General features: G+C 39.3%; 1 protein-coding gene across 1 annotated transcript in view; it reads left to right on the top strand.

Moving 5' to 3' along the window:
* LOC105918327 (receptor activity-modifying protein 3) overlaps positions 1-14670 on the top strand; it is a 52373-nt gene extending 37703 nt beyond the window's left edge. The window contains exon 4 of the mRNA XM_012853392.3: positions 10762-14670. Coding sequence (XP_012708846.2) covers positions 10762-11017 — 256 coding nt within the window. The 3' untranslated portion in view covers positions 11018-14670. The remainder of the gene's footprint in view (positions 1-10761) is intronic.
* Positions 14671-16987: the final 2317 nt, after the last annotated feature.

Here is a 16987-nt window from a genome sequence, read left to right as displayed (position 1 = left end):
GTGGCTGAGTTTAGGATGTTGTTATATTGTCTAACTCTGCTCTAAACCGCTCCACAACTTTCTTCCTGACCAGTCTGCTCCGTTCCTTGGTCCTTATGGTGCTGTTTGTGCACTAATGTTCTCTAACAAATACTACACACGTGTTGACTATTTGCTAATGAGGTGAAATATGAAAGCAGCTGATTGTAATTGATTTTATTTAGGGGTATCTGAGAAAAGGGAATTGAATACAAATGCTAAGTGTTAATTATTAAACCATTGGGAAGGTTTTCTTTCCCCATTTTTCTTTAACTATACAATTATGCATCATTTTGTGTTAGTTTGTCATATGTTGAATTTTGTGGTTGTAACCAAATGTGAAAAAGTTTAAGGAGTATAAATAGTTTTTCTTGACACAGTTTTGTGAAAGCTGTGTCAGACCAAAGACATGTAGAGACGGAAAATTCACACTGAAATAAAATCAAAATTGGCCCTCTTACAGATTTTTTCCCCATCACACATGTGTTTGAGGTATTTAAAAAACACATATATCAAAGATAAAGCACAAAATGCTATTTAGATGTTCTAATTTTATTTATTAAGGGAAAAAAAGCTAGAATGCTTGGGGGCAACCAACATAGCCCTATGTGAAAAAGTAATTGTACCTCCTCCAGCTGGAAGAGGGGAATATTTAAAATCACATACACATGAAAACTGTATTTACGCTCAGATTATTTCTGCCTTATATTAAACAATGGTTTGTTGATCTAAAACATTAAAGTAAGGCAATAAAGCTAAAACAGAACAAATGCTTCTTCACAGCACTTTATCACTCCTTCAAGCGCGGCTGTCCTGTTCGAGTGCCCTGTTAGTCGTATCACTCAAGGGGCTGTCAGTCCTGCATGCTGGCATTTCCTGACAAAGTTAGACTGATAGGGAGACTCTGACGCCTCTCTGTCTCCTGCAGCTTGTTAGATCCGTGCAGGTGGGTGAACAGCGGGGGCCCTCATTCCCAAACCTGGATCGTCTTTTCACGACAATCCAACTTCATCACCCACAATCCGTCATCCCCCAATTGTATCTGTCTTTATCCAGCTTTTAAACCTAAAAAAATACATTCCCAACTTTCTGCCCTGGGCTCTCGCTCTCATGTTTCTTTCCTTTAAACTCCAACTTCAGAGCCCGAAAAGAACGTGTGCTATATGCAAACTTGAAATGTAATACAATAAAGCAACGCGTCTTCCTGTTGCTTTAGCGGTAATATACCATTTACATTTTCTCAGTTACGTTTGTAAATACAATATATTGTTATTTTGATTTTGATGAAATCAAAGTTTAGAAGAAACATACAATTTTGTTGCAGTTTTTAAATAAAAATGCCTAATTAGTAGAATTATACATATTTTTAGATTCTGTTTCTTTTAGTGTAACATAAGTGTAACAACGTGATATTAGCTGGTTGATTAGTGCAGCTATCTACAATCAGATATATACGTATATATTTCCTCTAAAGCTTTTATCCTGTAGGTGTAAAATTGAAGTCAACTTCCTTGTTTGTGCTTAAAATCTTGGCCGATAAATCTGGTTCTGATTCTGATACTTTAATAATCTTGGTTTGAAGGGTCTGGAACTGGATTTAAAGGTTTTCTTGATCCTGTCATATTTCTGAGTTATATGTCTGGCCATTGGAATGTTTTCCTATTTATGCTTCAAAAATGTTTTCAGTATGACTCAGAATAATCAAACATTGTTTAAGGCTTTAATTGCGTTAGGCTTATGGTGACTGTGCAGGCCGTGACGCTGTGAAAGAACTGGTGGAAATCTACTATAGCTATTATATTACCTGAAGTTTTGGGTCACTTGCCTTTACACATAATAGGAACTTGAGTGACATCCCATTCATTATCCATACAGTTTATTTTAATTCAGGCCTAGCATATGCAGCTCTAACTGCTTCAACTCTTCTGGGAAGGCTTTTCACACGTTCAGGAGTGTGTTTATGCGAAGTGTTGACCACGTTTCCGGAAGCAGAGCTGTTTGATTAGAAAGCCTGACTTATTGTCTTTACTCGCCGCGGACAGATCACTTCTTCCACACCAAACCTGTTCATCCACGTCTTTATGAACCTTGCTTCGTGCACGGTGATGTTGGAATAAAAAAGGGCCGATCCCCAAACTGTTCCCACAAAGTTGGAAGCAGCAAACTGTCCAAAATGCCGTGGTATGATGAAACATTAAGAGCTCCTTTCACTGGCACTAAGGGCCTGACTTAACTAACCAACTCCTTAACATCAGCCCCACACCTTTATCCTCCATGCGACAAACTTTACTGTTTCCACTGCTCTCCATCCAGGGCTTTGCAAACCTATTCCCTGAAGCACTCAAGATGCCGTTCATGAGCTAGCCTTAAGGCCACATAAACCTTGGAGGTCTGTAGCGATGAACTCTGCAGATACTTGGTGACCTCTGGATGCCTCAGCACCCTCTATCCTCCTTTCCGATGTGCCAACGCTGAGTTGCTGTCATTCTCCGCCCTTTCCACATAATACCACTAACAGATCACTCTGCAATATTTTGTAGCGAGGAATTTTCACCGGTAGCATCCCATCATCTGCTGGGATCGTCTCATTCTTTTACAAAATGTGTGTGGAAGCAGTCTGCATGCCTGGCCGCCGGCTTTTATTAACCTGTGGCCACTGAAGTGATTGTGACACACTGATCCGATGATCAAAGGTGTGACGGACTGGCAGGGTGTACCCAGTAATCGCTGGAGATAGGCACCAGCCCCTCCGTGACCCTATTTTACGTTGGTCAAACACAGCCTTCAATATTCACACACTCACACCTAAGGGCAATTCAGAAAATCAAATTTTCCTCAGATGCATGTTTTCTGGATTGTAGATCCAAGAAAACCAACACCACCAGCTGGGGCCTGAACCCATGAGTCCCTGCTTTAGCTCCCGCTTCATTACCACGGACGAGGCTGCTTTTTTTCAGGACATTTACTTTTTGAGCCCCAGAGGAGCAGAAAGGAAGGGGTGAGTGAAAGGAGAAGACAGAAGCAGAGAGTGATGAGAAGGATGGGGCACGGAGAGTGGAGAGTGTCAAGTTTAAACAAGCTCTGGGCCCTGCAGGGCGTCCTCTGTTTCACAAATGAGTTGTGGCTCTCTGTAATGATCACTGATAGCTAAACGCTCACTGTGTCGTATAAAATGAGTCCAGGCTTGTCAGGGTGGCAAAAAGGTTATGGATAGACCACTGAGAAGGTGCGCGTCGGTATACGTGCTTCAATCATTTGCTTCAAATAACATATTGATTTTCCTCCCAGAACAGTTCACAGCTCTGGAAGCAGCCGGCTTTAATGGGGTGCACGCAGGTATGGAGGGAAAACGTTTCTGCTCTGGACTCTTTAATGACACACATGAACTCTTGTCGTTCCAGGTGGAAACAGAACACTGCCTCGAGCTCATTACACCCTTTTAAACTCGTAGTTGGAGCAAAGCAAGTATCCAAACAACCAGATGGGAATCTTGCTTTTCTGCACTAATATGATCTTATAAAGCCGATACTTTCTTAAGTCCTGAAGTAATACCTTCAGATGACACAATAAAAAAAAAAAATGAAACAAAATTCCAGAAGAACAACCTGAAAACATGGATTACACTCGCTAGCCACTTATTCACAGCAAACAGGCTCAAATCGGAGGCAGCCAGACTTTCACTCAGTATGTTTTCTGTCTCGACACCTATCCAGGAGTCTTTGTCTGGTGGCTTGCACTTGAGCAACCAGTAGTTGGTGCTCTGCTGTTTTTAAGGACATGGAGGCCCATCCTCCAAGGCTCATTCTGGAGGCAGCTACTTACTCCAAGAGAACAGAGACAATTTGTCTCGCTCCCGCAGCGAATTACGTCATTTTGTTCTGTCAGCCCCGTTTTTGAGGGTCTCCCTGCTTGTTCAACGGGTGTCCGACTACTGCACTGTGATTGGACAGGATTTAGATGAGTGTGTTTAAGTTGCAGAAGCTGAAATGTCTCACATGTGTGTCGAACTCCAGTTGCACGACCCACAGGTGGTTTAAGAGGTCGAACGTGCCTGTCCTGCTCACTTGCAGTGTTTACTCTATAAATTATCCAAGCGGTAGCATCACACGTCTCTGGTGTTCACAGTCTTAACAAATAGCCCCAGAGCTCACCGTGGGCTTTTATGTGTCTGCCAGCTCTCTGCATGCTCGGCTCTCTGCCCCCCCTCCCCGCCTGCTCCATCTTCTGTGACGTGGGGCGGATTTTTTGCAGCTGAGCATCTCGTGCAGTATGAAAAGACAGAGCCTAAACTTTTTTCGTGTTCTTCCCACCACGACTACGGAGAAAAAAACCCTCTTTGTTCTCATGGAGATGCAAATAAATGACCCACCCGTCATTGTCCTGGGTCGTTAGAAGCTGTTGATTGGTGTGAGTGGAGTACTTGCTCACCTGGATCCTCATGAGATTGTTGACGTTATCTCTCTGGAATGTGTTGGAGGTTATCTTTCCCAAATTGTAACGCATCATGCCTGAGCAAAGTCTCCGTTATCCGGGTCATCACAACAGCAATTATTATTTACAACTTGCTAGCACCTATTGGATCCCCTTTTCCTTCCGTCTTATTTTTTTATGGCATGGATAAAACATGTTTGAAGTCCCGTAATTTAACCTTTCTTTCTCTTTGAGATGCTCGGTTTGAACTTTAGCAAGTTATCTTCAGGATATCTAAATGCATTTAGCTGATACCACCTGATTGACTGATTCACTATTAGCATGCAATTAAAGCAGGGTACCTTTCAAAGGTGCCTAGTCATCATGCACTATGACTTTAAGGATTTCAGTAGCCTCACTCTGGTTGCATATAAAGGTTTTCCCATTAAATGATCATGCCCTGGTTGCTTGTTATTTTGTTTCTGTGCGTTGCCCTTTGTTTTTGCTCTATTTCTTAATAAACGAAGGACTTTTGTACATATTTGCCATAACAAGACCACGTGACCAGAGGTACCATTTTGCGCATCCACGCAATGAGCAAACCAGGAGAAGCAATGGAGCTGAGTATTCCTGACCTTGTAGGTTGGTTTTGAACCACGCTGAGCTGTCACTTTAATGCAAGGCATGGCGGGACGGTCTGCTGGCTCTTACAGTCGCTGCGTCAATTGTTGCCCTCCTGCTTTCTGATAGTTCTGCTGTACTGCTGGCAGATGGTGCAACGATGTTTATATCTGCTGATCGCTCCCGGTGCAAAGTTCTCTTCAGGTTCAAAAAGGACTCAGTGAACACTATCAGGACAAACGCTTGGGAATTATGCTTTATTTGATGACAAATATATATATATTTTTTTAAGTTTTCTTTTTATGGTCAAAATATATAACTTGGCACCATAAAAGTGGTCGGTACTCACATTCCTAGTTTTGAATAATAGAGCAATGCAGCCTTTCCTCAGCATCTTCTCAAAGACACAAGGGAGAAACAGGGTTTTAGTGTTTGTTTTTACCAAATATGATTTCGACATAATTTCAAGGCGTGGGCTGATAAAAAGAGAATCTTAGACGTTCCACCGACCAAACTGGAAAACAGAGTTGCCCACATTCCAGCAGTGCCTGTTTTAAATCTTTGGGACAACGCACTCGGCCTTCACATTGAATTAAGACCACCGCACGGCATTCAAAGTCCACCAGAATGTGAATGGTCCCCTGCAGGGTCTCTGTGTGTGGCCTGTACCCACTGGTGTGGATTTGTCACTACAGAATTTGGTTGGCCTCATGCCGACCTAACCGTGCCTGCGCAGGGCTGGCAGCGCTCCAGGTGTTTTATTGTGTTGCATTTGGCACAACAACTGGCGTGCACATGCCATCCTGCTCGCTCCGCTGAGGCTCCTTGCACATAGAAATCATTATTCACTGGGATCCTCATGGAATAGGGCTCCCACCTAGGGAGAAGCATGCACAGCTGTAAATTGTGCATATAGGCCCGTTGCTGAGAGACTGAAAGAAATTGTTTTTCAGGCTGCTGTCTAAATGAAAAATACATTTGTCAAGCTGTCAGAGAGAAGGCCTGGTATCGACAGGGAGAAGGAGTCGGGGAAAAAGTGCGAGCAGCGGCTCATGGGGTTTATAATTTATAATTACCAGAGTTATTATTAGAATTTAGCAGTGTGGCTGAAATAAAAAATCACCTATAGACTTCTGAGCCTGTGTTTCATCATCTGAGGATGATCAGAGAAAAAGATGTATGCGCATGTTTTTGAGTGAGTGTGCGCAGAAGTGGAGGAAAAAGTTGTTTGGAGAAAAGGTGTGTGCTGTAGTTGATGGAAGTACCGACGCTCTGTTTGGCAGTAAGTAACCACTATATGTAAATATATGTCCATTTACAGGCAAACTGAGCAGATAACACAGAAACATCCTGTTAGAAGCGGTACTTTACCATTAATCACCTGCCTTATGGACTAGCGTTTCCTAGATTTTTCACTATCTAGGCGTATGTAAAACGTCACGGAGGCCTTGGAGACTGCAGAGGCACCTTAATCTGGTGTAAGTTTTTTTTTCTTTATTCTTTTCAGAACCACTAAGAACTTGGATGATATCAAAACTCTAGTAGCGCTTGCCAATTTACTCTATTTCTATATGGTCTTTTATCAGCATTTAACATTTTTTTTCTTTACATATCCAGGTAAAAGTTTAGAATAAAATCTATTATTCTAGAGAGACCTGGGCACAACATTTACCAAATAAAATGCATATTATGCATTAAGAGCAACCACATTTACTAAATGAAGTGATTTCGTTTTTAATGAATAACTGAAATGTTCTGTGAAATGATGCCTTTTACCAGGGCACACAGCATACATTCATCTTTGAATATTTTATAAAGTAAAAGTATTTAACATGATTTAAATATATATATATGGATCCTGGTTACATGGAAGTAATTCTTAAACATTGGTGAACACTTCTTCCTTATGTGGCTGGCGGTTTTAATCTTATGGCTGATATGTAAAATATGTACTGTAAGTATATATGTGTATAATTCAGTTGGGAGCCAGAGAAATATTTTCGCCTTCCAGCTGATTATTGCGTGCTGTTGTAAATGGGTTAGATAACACATCTGGGAAATATCTTCAAAAGTCGGTACTCCCTTTAGTCTTGAAAGCTGCGTTTTGATCCTCCTGAAAGCTCAGATGGGTGCGTCTTTCCTTCTGCCTCTGTCATTAGTGTGTTTGATCGGCTGAAGGCCACCGATTATTGTCATATCTGGTACGTATTAATTAACTAGTGGCTTACCTTGCATGTCAGAATGACCAGTTTATGTCATTAAAACAAAAGGGAGAGATGTCATAATGAGTTGCAGCATCTTTCTTTTTAGTCCTGTTTTCGGTCACTGGTGTTACTCTTCTACCTCAGAGCCTGAGTTTCCTGGCCTGTAACAGCTGCTCACCAGCTGTTCATCCACTCACACGTGTACACAACCACCAATCAATGTCCACACTATAAACACTCCTTGGTTCAGTTTCTCCGTGTCCGATCCTGTGTTGTCCCCACTCTGCTGTTTCCGGTCACGTTACGTTAAATAAAACCATCCTCTTTTCACTGAACAAGAACCAAATACGCCGCTAATAGCTTACAACGAGCGTCTAAACAGCCCATTCATCTCCAGAAGTGGAGCGTCCAGTACAAACATGTTGCATTGAGCCACAAGGCAGATTTATCTGATACAATGAAGACAATGGCCAAAGCTTGATGCCAGAGCCTAATTTGTAGGTCATATAGAGGGCATGAGTGTAATGTATGAGTTAATGTGATTACTGCTTGGCTTCAGGTCATGGCTTCTGTTTTCTATTAGTGTGCTGTTTACAAGCCGAGAGAACTTATAAAATGAGTCGCAGCTTTACATAATTGTCTAGATGTTATCCGTGTGAGTCGGGCGTGGATTCAACATCGGTTTTACTTCTATCAGGCGCTCTGTGGGCTGTTTTGAGCTTTTCTTTTGCTTCCGTCGCTCACCACCTGAAAGACTCACGGGGTATTTAAGGATGAATTACTTAAACCAACTCGCGGCCCAAACAAATACCACCGTTTTACTTCTAAGGTCGGAAAAGAAAACATTCTATTTTTCGTTTGACGATAGGCTGTTGATAATATTTAACACAGCTTTTCAACATTTTTGCATACCAAATTCTGATTGGCTGTCAAAGTTTCATTATTAAGCCCGGTTGACGAAGTTCAGGATTTTCTTGGCTAAAGATTGATTCGAAAACACAGCTCCCAACGAATGGGTTGGTGACCGTGGTAAAGATGTGGAAAAGGCCTTGAAATAAATCAACCTTTGGTAGTTGTAGCGTAATCTTTCACTGAATCTAACTTTTAAGTGGAGTAAATTATTTCAGTGGAGAAAAAAAAATCTTGTATCAGGAATAAAGTGGAGGTAACAACAATATATGTACATGGAAACTTTTTAAAACATGTACTTTACTTTTTAAGTTGAACAAAGTTTCCATGAACGTATTAAAATGCAGGACTTTCTGTAAGTATTTATAATTAAAAGTAAATAAAGTGCAATATAAGCATATAAAAGATGTGGGACTTTTCCTAAGTCAGGAAATGGCTTGGAGAAAATAGCTCAGGCTCAACCTCCCTCTATCTACAGTGGCAGCAATAATTGAAATAACAAAAGTGTAAGACAACTGGAACTGTGACAGACAGGGCTGGATTAAGTTCCAAGTTTATCTTGTTGCCACAAACAGTGAGACGGATGGTAAAAATAAAACACATCTCACAAAGTCTCATTTAATTTAAGGCTTTTGAACACATCTTTGCTGGGATGCCAGTAATTGTGCAGGCTTATATATTTGACTATGTGCATATTGTTTTCATATTTCCCCCCAGAAACTTTCAAAAATGATGTTAACATGCATACCAGTTGTTTAACTTCTCTCGATTTTTTTAAATTCACAGTTTAATAATGACTCAATTTGTATTAAATAAATTACATTTCTTTAATTCTTGAATCACCTGATCTGTCCTGAGTTGTAATAAATTATTAATATGTTATTTTTTGGCAGGATTTCTTTTCCTCTGTGTCTTTGATTTGCCTGTTAAGTTATTCTCTCATACGCTGAATGGTGTTGTACGTGTTACATTAACACAATATAGTGCATAATGGTGAAAAGCAAATTATTCATTAAAACATGTTTATAAAAAAAACAATGAAAAAGTCTGGGCAGAAAATATGTATATTTCTCTCCCTTCTCTCTGATACCCATAAATAAAATTCTGTTCAACCAGTTTCCTTCTGGGTCACCTGAGCAGTAAATAGAGTCCACCTAGTTATAATTTTTACTCATCAGAAATTCTGCTGTTCTGGGAAGGTCTCGGTGGTTTGTTAGAGAACATCAATGAACAACCAGCATCATGAAGATGGAAAAACACATCAGACAGGTCAGGGTGGAAGCTGGGGAGAAGTTTAAAGCACTGTTTTCAGTGTCCTTTTTATATACAAGATGCCAAGGTTTTAGTGGTTCATAAAGTCCTTTTCAATGTATAAAAATCAGGATTATGGAATACCTGGAAACTGACCAAGACATTGGCGTCCACCTAAACTGACAGACCAGACAAGGAGGAATTTAATTATAGAAGCAGCTTGAGAAGCCCATGGTAGCTGTGGAGGAGCTGCAGGGATCCATATCTCAGGTGGGAAGTTGATGGGAATGACCAGTCATGAAAACCAGCAAAAGCTTTTCATCTAAGTTTCTTTATGGCTTTTTGGTTAAATCCAAACATAGAAGTGACGTACAAGGTTTGGGTACATATATAAAAATAGATTTCTTTAGGTGGGTTGAATGCTTTATTTTTATATGTGTATGTAAACAGTCCCGGTTGGACCAATTGATAAGTTCTCAACTGGTCATGAATGAAGCGCTGTGGGTGTCTAAGGCTGTGGAAATCTATTTATATAGATATGTTTTAACAAAATGTCAAAGCAAACCAAATAAAACATTGTCTTGCCACAATCACAATTTGTTTACCACTTTATAAAACCCTTTGTACAGATGGAAAATGTTAACGATATCACTAATTAACATATATATTATATTTTCTTTTGCAATATTTACAACACGTTTCTGTTTAACTGCACAGAGACAAAATTTGGTGGAAAGAGATGGACACATCAAGAAGAAGCACTTCATCCTCCCAAATCCCAGACCGTTCCTTGTCCAAGTTTATTGTGGTTCCTAATATGGCTGCTCGCAGATGTCGGAGTTTTATAAATATCCCAGAACGTCTGGCTTTGCACAGATCCATGTCATGGAAACAAGACGTTTTATCTGGAGATCCTAAACTGCTGCTCTAAGTCTGCCACTCAGTTTTCAGCTGTAAAAACAGCAGCATCAGGATGCTGTGAGAAAACTTTGAGGACAAAGAACTACTACTGGAGAAAGAAGGATTAAGGCTGGTTGGATGTTATTCATCAAAGCTGAGCTCTGTGCCTGAAGGGCTTCAGCGCACCTCTGAGTAACGCTGCAGAAAAGAAGGCTAGCGGTCCAAAAACGGGAGTAAATAGCAACATAGCCTTGGTCACAGTGATGGATTACTCGCCAAATCCCAAAGGCTTAGGTTAATTCTGGCTAAACAACAGTGAGCTTTAAATGCCAGCTTGACAATTACGTACATTTTGAGTCAAACTGTGCATAAGAACTGCAGTACCTCTCTCGTATACTGCTGTGTTTTGATGTCTTCTTATGCCTTCTTTTTCTTGCTTTCTCCACAGTGAGTACTACGTCTTCACCGTCTGCACAGAGACAAAGTCCCAAAGCGTCAACTGCTACTGGCCCAATCCGCTGGTAGAGAGCTACATCATCCTTATACACAAGCACTTTTTCTCCAATTGCACCATAGAGAAGGAGATGTGGGTGGACCCGCCTGACGACACGCTCACCATTCTCATTCTCATACCGGTTTTCCTCACGTTGGCCATGATTGCTCTGGTGGTCTGGTGCAGCAAACGGAGTGATCTCCTGGCATAGGACATGAAAACAGAAGAGAGATAAAAAAGACTGAAATTAAGGACCAAATCTCTTCAGTCACTTAATACTGTTTTATTTTTGGTCAAATCGTCCCATTAGTAGCACAATAAACAGCTTCTTCTTCTTTTTCTTTTTACAAGAAATGAGAAAAGCAAAGATACAACTGACCTCTAACATTTTATCCTTCCCTTCTAAAGGTAATATCATTACAAAGATCAATTTAGTTTTACAAAACAAAAGCATTTTATTCATTGAGGAATTTGATGTTGTTAACCTACTTTTACTAGTTTTCGTTAAAAATAAAAGCATATTTTCTGTGGGTTAAATGTAGTTTTTTCATTTTCAAAATAATTCTGTCAAGTTATTTTTCCCATGTTGAATTAAACGTTCTGGAAAGATCCGTCCAGCATTTTCAACGGGCGAGAGGCGGGGTACACCGTGGACAGGTCGCCAGTCCATCGCAGGTCCATTGTTCTGGAAAGATGAAAGGTGTTAAATATAAATGTGTTAAATTAGGCTGAAAGACAAGGAACTGAATTTATAGCCTTTATAAATTATGGTTTTAGGCAGACTGAGCAGCATGTAACTAATCAATTTAATCATTAATACCTGAGACTTGGACCTGGCCCAAGACCTTACTTTGACTTACCTCTTAAGAAGCAGATATTTTACTTAGACCCAGTGTAAAAGACTTGAGTCTTGACTTGGCCTCGAAGACTTGAGATTCAAATTGGACTCGGTGCAAAACATTTGAACCTTCACTTTGATCTAGAGAAAAAAGAGTTAGATTTGTTTTTACACATTTGACAGTCACTCACTGTTCATATGTTCCTCAAACCTTATAAGAGACGTCCTTCTGATTTGATCAGGTTTGATATAAAAAACAGATCTTTGGTCCTTATGCAGTTTGTACCTGCTTAACATTGCTTAAGACTGAAAAGCAAAAACAGTTGGAGAAACAATCTAATCTGAATGAGTCAGAAAAATAACACACATCCTTCAAACTACTAAATCTGAAGGGAACAAACAAATTCAACAGTATTAAATAGTCGTTTTTAAATATTTTTTTTAAATTTTTTACCTGATATGACAATTATCCAGTTGTTTCTTTGTGTTTTCTGTCTTCATGCTAAGCTAACCAGCTTCTTTGAGCCTTTTATGATCGGGACCTCAAATGGTCTACCCCTCAGAAGTGCCAAGGACATGAGTTGTTTGATTGGCCCTCCGTTACTGAGTTGATTTGCCCAGGAGGACACTTCTCTGATGCATTCCTGAAATCTCTCGGATACAGACTTTTGACCTCTGAGATTCCTAACGGACCGCTGTCTTACTGCTGAAGGCCAAAGTATCCTCCATGTCGGCGACTGACCTCTAAACTGATGGGAAATCTAAGTCACAGAGGAAGCTGTATTTAAATGTTTTATCGTGCACACTGTATGATTGCCTGGAAGGAAGCCAAAGTTGGGATTTATACTGTTTCAAGGAATGTACTGTTTAGTCTTCTTAATTGACTAAATGGATCTTCACCACTGGAAAGCAAAAACTTGACAAAGACAAGGAAACACTATGATTTATATATTTTGAGACTTGAATTTCTAGTTGGACTGATCCCCAAAAGTCTGTTTTTTTTAACAGTGTAACTTATAAGATCTTGATGTTAAAACAGTAATACTCACAAAGATGAATTATGTATGGAGGCTAAAACCTGTCTGTGCTGTCTACTGTAGCTTTGTTGTTTTTTCCACTGTTAATCCGACAAGAAAGAGATGCAATCTGTAGGTTTAACACAAGAGAAGCCAAGAGTTACTTTGACTCCCCGAGCATTGTCAGACCTATATAACTCTTAAATTATATCCCTCATGATTCATTCTTCATAATTTTTCCTCAAAGAGCTCTCTTTACATCTTTCGGGCAATGGGGTCATTGAAACATAAAATATCCAAATTAGAACTGCGCATACCTAAAACGTCTAAGGGAGTCATTGTGCCCTAATATGGAAAATACAGTAGACTGGGGACTGAGCTGTTTTGTTATCCGTTTGGTTGAGTTTGCCAACTGGTATTCTATTCACAATTAAGATCCCCTACAGTGCTGCCAACATTACTCCATCGCGTGGTTCTATGGGTGTTATATCTTGGCGGTTCAAGAGTTAAGACAAAGTCCAGAGGAGAGAGTTTTGATTTAATGACCAAACGTCACGTTTAAATCCAGTTCCAGCCTATCATAAGGCAAGCTAACGGTGTTTCAGTAAAAGTATCTCATTGCTACTCCTGCTTCTGTCGACAAAAAACAAATTACACAGAATTTTGCCCTGACAAACACCCAAACCTGTTCACCTACAGAGGCGGAGCAATAGTTTCAGAAATCATCTATAACTTCAGGTATAACCTCTGTTTATGACCAATCTCACATGTCTGTGTATTTTTGTGTTACCAACAGTTTGTAAATGCAGACTTTTAATTTGAGATGAAATGTAGCATTTGGGCACTTTTTTTTAAATATATTTTTTTGTTTTAAAGAAGCATCACTCTGTTCTTATAATTTCCTTTCCACTCAGTTTAAGGAGCCATGCATGGTCACTATTAAAAACAGTTATGAAGCCATCAAGCAATTTAACACAAAATTAAAAACTATTATTTACATTGGATATGCATGTTTGTTATAACTTTGGTATAGCTTTGTCATAAACTTTTCTTAGGGCATGATGAATCAGGAGAGCAGATTTATCTGTGAACATGATATCTGAAGATTATTAGAGACTATAATATCTTTCATTATGTAATAGAAAAACACAGCAATGAAGCCATTTTTTTCCCCTCCATACGTCTTGCTTTGTGCTTTAGCCTAGCCCTGTTTTAGCACTGCTCAAGAGCTTCTTCTTGTATATTGATGTTGTTAATATCTACATTGGCACTACCTGCTGTGACACAATTTTTATTAGACCCCCACAGACAGTGTAGTTGTAAATGTTTTAAAAAAAACAAAGCAAAAAAAAAAAAAAAACATTTCAAAATCCATTTGGAATATTGGAGCAATAGCCGCAATTTCCCCATCCAAGCAAATGTTAAGAAAATTTCACAAGGTAAGAAGTCTTGCTAAACCTAGAATTGAATTTCCAGTGACAAGCAGGTATTTTTGTTTTGAGTGTGGAAAAACTCCCCGAAAGTTATCTTAAAAAAACTTATTTAACACAACTTAGTTTTGAAATTATAAAAATAGTTTTAATGGAAACAAAATTCCTCAATAGCAGTATGTAAACATAGATGTTGCCTGTAGATGTTGGGTCATGTAATAAAATGAGAAATAATAACATTTTCTAATTTAATTTTGTGACATTATCTATTTATATGTTAAATAGGCTTGGTTTGTAAATGCTCTAAAATCTGCTTTTTTGTGACATTTTGATTTTTTAAAGGTTTATACACATCTAGTATCCAGTGTGTGATGTCTACTAATTGATTTGCCTTTGACCAGCTTTGCATGAAACTATCTGAATTGTAAGATGGCATATAGTGTTTGGGATACAATGTGTTAGAGCCACGGCTGGAAAGAAGAAGCGGGTGGAGGAGAGATAGGGCAGCGGTCATATTTAGAAAAAAACATTTCTCCTTGAAACATTGTCTTTTTTTAAATAAATAAATGAATTCACGCTGTAATGTCTCAAATGTCTCATTTGTTTTTTCTTTCAAGGTTGCAGTTCATTTACTTTAAAACAACAGACAGGGCAAGGCAAGGCAAATTTATTTGTATAGCACATTTCAGTACAGAGACAATGCAAAGTGCTTTACATTATTAAAATACAGGGGGGGGGGCAGAAAAAAGCAAGTAGGAATAAAATGTAGAAACAAAATAGAACATTAAAAACAGTTGGACTAAAAAAAAAGTTGATCTAATGATGTTTCAGTAAAACAGTTTAACTAGAACAGTCGAATGCAATCCTAAACAAATGTGTTTTTAATCTTGATTTAAAGGAACTCGCACTTTTACAGTTTTCTGGGAGTTTTGTTCCAGATAAGTGGAGCATAGGAACTAAATGCTGCTTCTCAGCCAGAAGACCTTAGTGGTCTGGAGGGTTGATACACTGATAACAAGTCTGTGATGTATTTAGGTGCTAAGCAATTCAGGGATTTATAGACTAACATCAGTATTTTAAAGTCTATTCTCTGAGATACAGGGAGCCAGTGTAAGGACTTTAGAACTGGGGTTATGTGCTCTACTTTCTTAGTCTTAGTGAGGACGCGGGCAGCAGTGTTCTGGATCAGCTGCAGCTGTCTGATCCACTTTTTAGGCAGACCTGTGAAAACACCGTTGCAGTAATCTATTCTACTAAATATAAACACTTGGATTAGTTTTTCCAGATCCTACTGAGACATTAGTCCTTTAATCCTGGAAATGTTCTTCAGGTGATAGAAAGCCGACCTTGTAACTGTCTTTAGATGCTTTTGGAGGTTCTGAGTCCATCACTACTCCCATATTTCGGGCCTGATCAGTGGTTTCTAGCTGAAGCAGCTGAAGCTGTGTGCTAACTTTTGACCTCTCCTCTATTGGTCCAAAGAATATTATTTCAGTTTTGTTTTTATTCAATTGAAGAAAATTTTGGCACATCCACGTATTGATTTCTTCTAGGTATTTATTCAGTGCTTGAACTGGTTTATAGTCACCTGGTGACATGGTGATGTAGAGCTGTGTGTCGTCTGCATAGTTATGGTAGCTGATGTTGTTGTTTTTTATTATCTGAGCTAGAGGGAGCATGTAGATATTGAAAAGGAGGGGACCCAGGATGGACCCTTGGGGAACCCCACATGTGATTTTTGTCATCTGTGATGTAAAGTTACCTACTGACACAAAAAAGTCCCTGTGCTTTAAGTAGGATTTAAACCAGTTGAGAACCAGAAAGGCCAACCCAGTTTTCCAGGTGTTCTAACAGAATGGAGTGATCGACAGTATTGAATGCTACAATTAAGACCACGTGTTTTTTTTTTTCCTGATTCATGTGTGAAACAAACATGAATTCAAATTTCTGAGTGAAAATAAATCATATTAAGAAATTAGACACTTTAGGTACAAATTTAGAATAGAAAGTATTTTTAAAGGTTATACAAAATATCAGATGGAGGAGCATCTATGACAGCAACCTCTGTCACAATCTCAAATAGCATTGTTTCATTGACAATTGGATTCTTGGATTTGTGTCCCTCAGGGACACAAATCAGTCTCTCTTCAGGTGGATTGAGCAGAGTCCACAGCCAGACCATGAGATAAAGTTTTAACCTTGCCGGAAAATGAATTCTCGCGGAATTTGTGCGCTCACAAACATTCGGGAATCCATCTTGTACTGGTCCGGCCTCAACCGTTTGTGACCAAACCAAAGACATACCCGTATGATGAAAGTGTGGTGACACTAGGTAAAAGTTTAAATTATATAAAATAAATGTTCAACAACGCCACCCTGGGAATTTCACCCAGAGAATATTATCTTTTTTTAAAAGGCACACAGGTTTAGTTTACACATAATTTGAAACATCTGAGACGGCTTCAAGGTTTACCAGCAGAACAATTTATTACATGCAGTTAAAAACACTTTAAAACCAGTTCTTCATAATAAGCCAACAAAGTTTGAAGAAAAACAAAAGACAGTGGCTGAGGTCACTATCAGAAGGGCCACGATAAGGAAGGCGTCACAGCAAACAAAAAAAACCTTTAAAAACACCAAACAGTGAGACAACCCAAACTCAGGAATCACAGCACACAAAAAAGGAAGACGCCGTGGCCACACCAGCACCACCGCCGGACCTCAGTACTGCAAACAAACAAAACAATTAATAAACACAACACTCTTAAAAATAATCTAAAAGAGAAACAATAATCAGCCCAAATAAAATAAACAATTATACCGTCGCCACAGCCCGACTTCGGCAGGAAACGTGCAAATCCAGGTAACCAGAGCAGCAGTGGTCCCAACGTGGGGAG

This window comes from Fundulus heteroclitus, chromosome 21 (assembly GCF_011125445.2).
Source record: "Fundulus heteroclitus isolate FHET01 chromosome 21, MU-UCD_Fhet_4.1, whole genome shotgun sequence".
NCBI classification, from domain to species: Eukaryota; Metazoa; Chordata; class Actinopteri; order Cyprinodontiformes; family Fundulidae; genus Fundulus; species Fundulus heteroclitus.
Note: the sequence above shows the minus strand (reverse complement) of the source record. Positions and strands in the feature narration are given on the sequence as shown.